Source organism: Eubalaena glacialis, chromosome 18 (assembly GCF_028564815.1).
Source record: "Eubalaena glacialis isolate mEubGla1 chromosome 18, mEubGla1.1.hap2.+ XY, whole genome shotgun sequence".
In the NCBI taxonomy this organism is placed as follows: domain Eukaryota; kingdom Metazoa; phylum Chordata; class Mammalia; order Artiodactyla; family Balaenidae; genus Eubalaena; species Eubalaena glacialis.
Window position 1 is genome coordinate 53,015,934 of NC_083733.1, and position 10,054 is coordinate 53,025,987.

At 52.7% G+C, this 10,054-nt stretch overlaps 1 protein-coding gene across 1 annotated transcript; it reads left to right on the forward strand.

Annotated features, from left to right (window-relative positions):
- The first annotated feature begins 2,891 nt into the window (after positions 1-2,891).
- On the forward strand, positions 2,892-8,866 carry LOC133078904 (free fatty acid receptor 3-like). Its single transcript, XM_061174107.1, is given in 4 exon segments — positions 2,892-3,794; positions 7,838-8,382; positions 8,418-8,559; positions 8,562-8,866. Coding segments are annotated over 4 exon segments (1,785 nt in total). The 5' UTR covers positions 2,892-3,001.
- The last annotated feature ends 1,188 nt before the right edge of the window (positions 8,867-10,054 follow it).

The following is a 10,054-nucleotide window of genomic DNA, read 5'->3' on the forward strand; positions in this document are numbered from 1 at the left end:
AGAATCAGTTTGGCTCCTGAGGTATGAAAAGGAAATGAGATCATTTCTTTGGAGGGAGCCGTGGATATGCTGAGAATCTCAGGCTGCCTGCTCTGGAAGCCTGGTGGGAAGCACTTCCAGGGAACCACTCAGAGAAGCTTATTCTGGGTGACTTGGATTTTGGGGAGGACATAGGAGCCTGGTGACTGACACACACACCCAAGAAAGCTGAAGTCCAGAGAGACTGTACTGTCAGCCTGAGGCAGGAGAGAGACAGACAGATAGAGAGACACGTGCACAGTCAGAGACAGAGAGAGAGAATCACAGAGACAGCTTAGGGCCACTTTAAATCTCAGGAGGTCTCCCTAGAAGGGCAGGATGACCCCAACAGAGTGGTGAATGACCAAGTTCTCAGGGCCTGAGAGGAAAGTTAAGCGACCAGCTGGAGGCACGCGCCACCCGATGTCCCTACAAGTGCCCCAGGGAGGAGTCCCTTTTGACATCCGTGCAGCCCAGAGAGAGGCAGGGTGGAGACCACAGCCCGGGTACTTCAGTGCCGCCGAACTCGACTTTTCTTGCTCCAGGTCTCTCCTCCTCTCCCTCCTGTCAACACAAGGAGGGTCATAAACCACTGTCATCAGGTCAGAGGGGAAAGGAGAGGGAGGATGGAGGAGCCCAAGGCCTGTGCAGGTTGGGGGAGAGTAGAAGCTCTAACTGGGAATGATGATCTCATTATCCCACATAGTAAATGCCAAGTGGAGATGGTATGGGTGACTAGAGGGACTTTTTATTATCTGGGAGTGAGCCTGGGCCTGCCCACAAGCTCGTCCAGGAGTAGAGAAGACTAAGCCCCTAGAGCAGGTTTGAATGGGCTGGCGGGGGTGGGGATGGAATAAAGGTGTGCTCTGGTTGTACCACCAACCCTGCTCTTTAGAGGTGCTGATAATTCCAAAAGACACATGCACCCCAATGTTCATTGCAGCTCTATTTACAATAGCCAGGACATGGAAGCAACCTAAGTGTCCATCAACAGAGGAATGAATAAAGAAGATGTGGGTACATATATACCATGGAATATTACTCAGCCATAAGAAGGAACAAAATTGTTCCATTTGCAGAGACGTGGATGGACCTAGAGACTGTCATACAGAGTGAAGTAAGGCAGACAGAGAAAAACAAATATCGTATATTAACGCATATATGTGGAATCTAGAAAAATGGTACAGATGAACCTATTTGCAAAGCAGAATAGAGACACAGACGTAGAGGACACATGTATGGACACCAAGGGGAGAAAGGGGCGGTGGGATGAACTGGGAGATTGGGATTGACATATATACACTGCTATGTGTAAAATAGATAACTAATGAGAACCTACTGTATAGCACAAGGAACGCTACTCAGTGCTCTGTGGTGACCTAAATGGGAAGGAAATCCAAAAAAGGAGGGGATATATGTATACGTATAGCTGATTCACTTTGCCGTACAGCAGAAACTAACACAGCATTGTAAAGCAACTATATTCAATAAAAATTAAAAAAAAAAAAGGTGCTGGCTATGCACTCTTCATTCCCCCCGGAAAAGCCCACATTTCTAACCTCTCCCCTTCCTGTGTTTGCATCATCTTGGACCCTCACCTCCTTCTGAGATGCCCCATTAGCTGCTCATCCAGGCTGTGAGTGCCTCAGGCTAATGGCCCTGCCTCCCCGCCCTTCTCTCCCTTCCGGCTCACTGCCCATCCCGGCCACCCTCCCTCAGGGGACTCCTGAGCCTCAGAGACATCTGGCAGAACCAAGAGGTGAGTCCCTCTTTCTGTGGCTTCTCTCCCCGCAACAATTTTTTGCCGGATCCCCAGATGCCTCCGCTTAGGGGGAACCCCTGAAGCTGGCTAAAGTCATTCCCTGTGACACCAATGGGACCTGGCTTACCCCTGGACTCTCCCCGGGTGACCTCCTTCTCCTGCCCTTTGCTACAACCTACACCCCGACTTCCCCTCGGCTAGGCGTTGCCACCAGCCCCGCACTGCCTGCTGTAGGGGAACAGCTCCTTCTCTTTCCAGGGAACTGGGGAAGGGGTACGAACACAGGAATCTGGCTTCCTTTCCTGAGAAAAACACATACTGTCGGGCTCAACTCTGTGTTCATTTTTTTCTTCTTCTTTTTTTTAAAGATTTTTTTGATGCGGACCTTTTTTTTTTTTAATTTTATTTATTTATTTATTTATTTATTTATGGCTGTGTTGGGTCTTCATTTCTGTGCGAGGGCTTTCTGTAGTTGCGGCAAGTGGGGGCCACTCTTCATCGCGGTGCGCGGGCCTCTCACTATCGCGGCCTCTCTTGTTGCGGAGCACAGGCTCCAGACGCGCAGGCTCAGTAGTTGTGGCTCATGGGCCTAGTCGCTCCGCGGCATGTGGGATCTTCCCAGACCAGGGCTCGAACCCGTGTCCCCTGCATTGGCAGGCAGATTCTTAACCACTGCGCCACCAGGGAAGCCCGATGTGGACCATTTTTAAAGTCTTTATTGAATTTGTTACATTATTGCTTCAGTTTTATGTTTTGGTTTTTTGGCCACGAGGCATGTGGGATCTTAGCTGCCCAACCAGGGATCGAACCCGCAGCCCCTGCATTGGAAGGCGAAGTCTTAACCACTGGGCCACCGGGGAAGTCCCTTAACTCTGTTCTGAATTCTCTCCACCGCTTGTCTCCCCAGAGTCTCAGAAATCAAGAGGCCTTCCCTCTTCCGGGACCTGCACACCTGTGTTCCATCTCCTCCCGTTACACCGCGATCGCTCGCTTCATTTTAAGGGGGCACATGGTGGAGAGGAAACAGAGGACTGACGGCTAGTGGTCCTCACTTCTAATCCAGGCCGCCTCCCCCTACCGGCGTCTGTCTCCCCAGCTATCCCACTGGATGGCTTCTCGCACCCTGAGCAAGTGCTGAAACCAGTCTGTGACTCTGGGAGCCCCCTTTCCCGGGCCCTGAGACCTGAGGGCAGGGAGCCAGTGGCGCGCACGAGGGGCCCCATGGACCTGCCCCCGCAGCTCTCCTTCGCCCTCTACATGGCCGCCTTCGCCCTGGGCTTCCCACTCAACGCCCTGGCCATCGCAGGCGCCGTGTCCCACGCCCGGCTGCGCCTCACCCCCAGCCTGGTCTATGCCCTCCACCTGGGCTGCTCTGACCTCCTGCTGGCGACGTCTCTGCCCCTGAAGGCGACGGAGGCCCTGGCCGGGGGAGCCTGGCCCCTGCCAACCTCACTCTGTCCTGCCTTCGCCCTGGTCCACTTCGCTCCGCTCTACACGGGCGCCGGCTTCCTGGCCGCCCTGAGCGTCGGCCGCTACCTGGGAGCCGCCTTCCCCTTGGGCTACCAAGCTGCCCGGAGGCCGCGCTATTCCTGGGGCGTGTGTGTGGCCATATGGGCCCTTGTCCTCTGTCACCTGGGGCTGGTCTTTGGGTTGGAGGCTCCGGGAGGCTGGCTGGACAATACCACCAGCTCCCTGGGCATCAGCACGCCAGTCAACGGCTCTCCGGTCTGCCTGGAGGCCTGGGACCCGGCCTCGGCGGGCCCTGCGCGCTTCAGCCTCTCTCTGCTGCTCTTTTTTCTGCCCCTGATCATCACGGCCTTCTGCTACGCGGGCTGCCTCCGGGCGCTGGCCCACTCAGGCCTGAGCCACAGACGGAAGCTAAAGGCGGCCTGGGTGGCTGGCGGGGCTCTGCTCACACTACTGCTCTGCTTGGGACCCTACAATGCCTCCAACGTGGCTGGCTTCCTGCACCCCAGCATCGGAGGCTGCTGGCGGAAGCTGGGGCTCATTACAGGTGCGTGGAGCGTGGTGCTCAACCCACTGGTGACCGGCTACTTGGGAGGGGGCGCTGGCCGGGGGACAACACGTGGGGCAAACGCAAAAGGGGGGCCGTCCCAGAAGTAGTCATCACTGCAGGGGGGAAGGGGCAGGGAGCAGGAGAGCCAGACTGCTTCTCCAGGCGCTTGGCAAGGGCTGCTCCGAAGGAACTGCAGGGTGGTTTTGCCTGGGGGGCATCCCCGGAGCCACTTATGGGAAGAACTGAGCCTGGCAGAAGATGGCATCCCAGGTGGAGAGAAGAGTGGAGGCCTGGAGCTGGGTCACAGGAGGAAAGTAAGCTGCCTCGGCACACATCTGCGCGATTTCCCACCTCTGTCCGTTTCTCTTCTCCCGAGTCCTGACTGGCCTGACTGCCCGTGTGCCCTGTGGGGAAGGAGGAGGGAGGTTTGCTTCTAAGCCAGAGGAACTGCCGCCACTCTGATGGCCTACTTTGGGAGATGTTACTCCAAAATCATTTCCTAGGAAAGACCATTTTGAATTTCTGAATAAGAGGCTGGAGGCAAGGTAATGACACTGTTATACCGCTTGACACCACAAGGGAGCAGCATTAGAAATGTGAACAGGACGCTGGTAGGAGAAGATGCCGGGGGAAGGGAAAACACTAGCAACTCCAGAAATACATGTGACAGTCACCATGCCAAGTGCTTTACAAGCATTGTCTCATTTCATCCTCCCACATTCCTTCAATTCAGCCATGCGGCTGCTGTACAGATGAGCAGGACTGCTCACTGCAAGAGGGTGTCAGGCAGAGGCGCAAACACCGACGAAATTCTACCCTGTGCTTTGCTCGCCAAGCCGTGGGCCTGGCATGGGGCTGCTTCCAACCAGGGGAAGCAGCAACTTATTCTAATTTGAACAAAGATACTCCTCAAGCAGCGCACCCTGGTGCTGGGCTGTGCTCACCTGCAGGGTGTACATTTTCCTAATTTGCACTAAGGTGCTGCATGCGTTGGCTGTGGTCCTGGAACCAGGTATGATTATCATCTTCATTTTGCGGGGTTTAGAAATTTACCCGAGGCCCTACAGCAAAGGAGGGGTGGACATAGGATGTGATCCTTCCAGGAGGATCAGGGGACATTTGGAAAACTTGGGGTATCAGGCTTAATGCCTGTCCTTGTGGTCCCTTTGGCGAAGGTGAATGGTAGCACCCTGAACCCGAGAGAGAGTGGGCAGAGGACAGTGGCCGCGAGAGACAAATGTCTGGGCGTCTGCTCTGAGGCGAGGAGCAGGAAACAGACTTGTTCCTCTAATGACGATAAAGACATGAACACACAGAAGCAAAAAAGTGGTAGCTATGTGCCTGACAAGCACAAACTGGTTTACACAAGTTATCTCTTTTCGTGCCTAAATGTCTACAAGGGGGGGACTCCCCTGGAGGGCCAACGGTTAAGACCCTGCCCTTCCACTATAGGGGGCACGGGTTCGATCCCTGGTCGGGGAACTAAGATCCCACGTGCCGCGTGGTATGGCCAAAAAGAAAAAAAAAATGTCTACAAGGGCAAGGATTTTTGTTTCATTTGCTGATATATCCCCAGCAACTAGCAGAGAGCCGAGCACACGGTAGGCTTGCAGTAAATATTTGCTGAATGAGTGAATGCTCATAACAGCCCTCCAAAAGAAGTCTTATTATCCCTGTTTAAAAATATGGAAATGGGCCAGAGAAGTTCAGTCACTTGCCCGAGGCTCTGCCGAAGCCAGAAACAAGTTTGTTCTCTGCTCAGTGGTGACATCAGAGGATTTCAGCCGAAGCCCGAAGCCTGAACTCCAGCCCAGGCAGCCCCTCCTGTAACCCGAGAACCACCCTCCCTTCCACCGCACCCGAGCACCTGCTGGTGCCGGGCCACTTCTTCCAGTGACTTGTGCCTCCTCCACTTAGGGGAGATTTCAGTTCCTCCCTGGGGTCCCTGGGGCCCCGCACGACCCACCCCCAGCATCCTCTGGTGACCCTCGCTCCTTGGGCCCTGAACTTTCTACCAGTGCCCCTAGCAGGTCAAGCCTGTACACCGCCCCCCCCATTCCCTCTGCTTGCGCTGTTTGCTCCAGGGGCTCTCAGCCTCTGTGTTATTGATGTCTTTATTATACTCCCACCACTCAGACGCCCCCGAGACTGCTATACTTCTAACAACTTATTGGAGATAAAATTTACATATCATAAAATTCACCCACTTTAAATGTACAACTCCGTGATCTTTAGTGAATTTACCGAGGTGTGGATTATATTATATCACTATAATCCAATTTAGGACATTTTTATCACCCCAGGAAGATCCCTCATGTTCACTTACAGGTACTCCCATTTCCACTGTCAGTCGCCAGGCCACCAGTAATCTACCTTCTGTCTCTACACATTTGCCTATTCCAGACATTTCATAAAAATGGAAACATACATGGTCTTCTATATCTGGCTTGTTTCACCGAGCACAATGTTTTTAGGTTTATTTGTGTTATGGTATACATGGGTATTTCATTCCTTTTCATTGCCAAATAGTATTCCATTGTATGGCTATGCTACATGGTTTATCCATTCATTGGCTGATAGACCACCAGGGGATGTTTCCACTTTTTGGTTATTATGACTAATGCTATTATGAACATTTATGAGCAAGTCTCTGCATGGACATATGTTTTCACTTCTCTTAAGTAAATACTTATAGCAGAATCGGGTTACGTGGTAGATTTATGTTTACCTTTTTAAGAAACTGCCAAACTGCCCTCCAAAGTGACTCCATCATTTTACATTCTCACCAGCCATGTATGAGGATTCCCATTTCTCCACATCCTCACCAACACTTGGTATTATCTGATTTTTTTTTTTTTTTTTTTTTTTTTTTTTTTTGCTTATAGCCATTCTAGTGGGTGTATGAAATGGTATCTTATTGCACTCCATAAATATTTGAATGAATAAGTAAATACTCTCTGAAGCTGGACAGAAGTTTGAACCCTGGTGGCGATACTTAACAAGCTGTATTACCTGGAGCAAATCACTTCCCCACTGTGAGGATTTCAAGACATAAGGTTCTTCTCCCCTGAGAAGCAGTGGGTCTGCTATGGATTATGTGCCCACTAAAAGGTAGCTGTCATCATCATTGCCACCAATGTTAATGTTATTACTATCAGCCCAGAGACAAGCCCACACGAGTGACCGGCAACCGGCATCTGTCAAGGGCTCACCACACTTACCACTTAACTTAGCCTTTGACATGCATTAACGCTTTAATGTATGCAAGCCTATGAGATTGGTTACGATTATCCCTGTTTTATAGATGAGAAAACAGAGATACAGAGGGCTTAAGTCACTTGCCCCAAATCACAGAGTTAGTAAGTGATAGGACCAGCATTGAACCCAAGCCCCGGCTCCAGAGCCCAAGCTCTACATCACTGTATCACACTTCCTGCCCTTACAACAAGGCAAACTGGATGAGTGCCATTCTAGAGGAGCAGATGAAATTCAAGTAGAGGATCAGAGAGAAGAAGACGCAGTCTGCTTATGCCATCTGAGGCTGCTGGGGAGCAAGGCACGCAGGCAGTCGTGGAATTTGCCCCTCATTTTGTGTACTGGGCCGGCACTGCTAACAGAGCTAAAGGCATCTTTTGGGCTGTTGCTCAGCAGCGAGTGACATCATGGGCACTGCCAGGTTTTTATCAGTTCTGCCAGATAATAGCTCACTGGACTCGTTCTGGAGGAGCCAGCAAGTTGCTGATCGGCAGAGAACTTGGGTTCTCAAACCAACAGGTAAGCACGGGACCCTGAGGGGCTCTGTGGAGGGCACCTTGGTTCTTAGAGAAAGGAGACAGGAGACAGGGTGTGACCAGGAAGAGAGGGACAGGAAAGGGATAGGAGACAGGGTATGACCAGGAAGACAGGCAGGCTGACCCCGCTGGGGAAAGCACTGTGGGCATGAGGGAATGAGGCTGGAGATGATGTTCCCTTCTGATAGCTGAGAAGCGGATGGTGCAAGATGCCCACCCAGACTGCCATCTCTGTCCCTCTCTTGCTAGTGGCCATGACCATGAACACCAGCTCAGACCGGTCCTTCTTCCCCGGCAATCACTGGCTCTACTTCTCCGTGTACCTCTTCACCTTCCTCTTGGGGCTTCCCCTCCACCTGGTGGCCCTGGTGATCTTCGTGGGCAAGCTGCAGCGCTGTCCGGTGGCCGTGGACATGCTCTCGCTGAACCTGACCTTATCGGACCCGCTCCTGTTGCCCTTCCTGCCATTCCGCGTGGTGCAGGCAGCGAGCGGCACGCGCTGGTCCCTGCCCTTCATCTTCTGCCCCTTCTCCAGATTCCTCTTCTTCACCACCATCTATCTCACGTCCCTCTTCCTGGCAACTGTGAGCGATGAGCGCTTCCTGAGCGTGGCCTACCCAGTTTGGTACAAGACCCGGCCAAGGCCGGGACAGGCTCGCCTGGTCAGCGGGGCCTGCTGGCTCCTGGCCGCTGCTCACTGCAGTGTGGTCCATGCCATTGAATTCTCGGGGCGCTCCTCCCCCACCCAGGGTATCAACGGGACCTGCTACCTGGAATTCCGGAAGGATCAGCTGGCGGGACATGCTACCTGGAATTCCAGAAGGCTCAGCCGGCCTTTCTCCTGCCTGTCCAGCTGGAGATGGCTGCGGTCCTTTTTGGGGTGCCCCTGCTCATCACCAGCTACTGCTGTAGCCGCCTGGTGTGCATACTCGGTAAGGGAGCCAGCCAGCGCCGGCGGAAGAGGCTGGCAGGCTCGCAGCGGCCATGCTGCTCAACTTCCTCGTCTGCTTTGGGCCCTACAACATGTCCCATGTTGTGGGCTACATCCAGGGTGAAAGCCCCAAGTGGAGAAGTTACGTGCTGCCCCTCAACACCCTGAATTCCTGTGTTGACCCCCTTGCCTACTATCTCTCATCATCTGGGTTCCAAGCTGACTTCCGGGGGCTGCTGGGGAGGCTGACTGGAGCCTGTGGCCCTTGGTGGCAGGAAGGCAGCGTGACACTGCAGAGTGAAGGAGAGGGGCCACCGCAGGAGCTGTCTAACATAGAGGCCAGGTAGTGGACTCTAGGAGGGCTCTGCAGCGGGTGGCCAGGTGGAATGGCCTGCAAAGCGGATCATCGCTGGGGCAGTTCCAAGCTCAAGTCAGGCAGAACCTTGGAGAGGCAGGCTGGGGATTGGCACTGTTTGGGTCAGAGCAGGTACCCAGCCTTCCTCAGGATGTGCCCACAAGAGCCCAGCTCTTGATCTCGCCATACTGCCCTCCCTTCTCGTGCCCCAACATGCTCAGGGAGCGGTCAAGGTGAGAGAGAACTCTGGAGAATAAGGAGCTCCCCAGGGCAGCAGGCGAGCTCCTGTGCTTTGCTGAAGGTGAAGGAGGAGTTGAGAGCAGTGTCCAGGGTCTGAGGGAGCTGCCCAGTGACTTGGGACAGAAGAGAGGAGGAATCTGTCCTTCAGAACTACTGACTCAGCTGGGCAGGAATGGGGACACAGGACTCCAGGAATGAGGGAGCATCCTGCTGTCACATGCGCTCTTCCAGAAAGTTTCCACTCTTCAACAAATTCAGACTTTCAGGGACACTTATGAAAAATGACAGAAGAAAAATTACCTAAATAAATTTGGTAGCAAGCAAAAGAGAATGGTTTTTTCTTAATCTTTTTTTTTTTTATGGTGTGTGTGGGTGGTGTATGTGAGTGTATCTTAGGTGGTGTTGATGGATGGAAGGATAAAACACGAAGACTCTGAAGGAAAAGTGTTAAACTATAAGATGCCTAGTTGCTGGGAGAGGATTTGGATTGGAAGAATAAAAATAATAGCTAACCTATCTTAAGGGCTTAGCCTGACATTGTCTTCAATCTTCTCAGTAGCCGTGAGGCAGGTACTATTACTATTCCCATTTTACAGGTGAGGGAATGGGCCCGGCGAGGTGAAGTCTCTCACCTGAGATCCCATAGCCAATAAGTGATTGAAGCAGGGCTGGAGGCTGAAATCAGCTGACTCCGAAACTCAGGTCCCTAAGCCACTCTGCCACCAGCTGTGTGTCATCTACCGTGACTGGGCCCAGTCAAACGTCCAGAGTCGGCTGAGGCAGTCTGACCAGGACAAATGTAAACAGGGCACAATGAGAAACAGAACTAGATGCAAAGCAGATCAACTATTTGTGTGGATACATCCTCTTCCCAGTAAAGAAACCCTCTTGGAAAAAAAATAAATGAAGAGAATTAGTCAGCCCAGTTGACTTCGGGTTA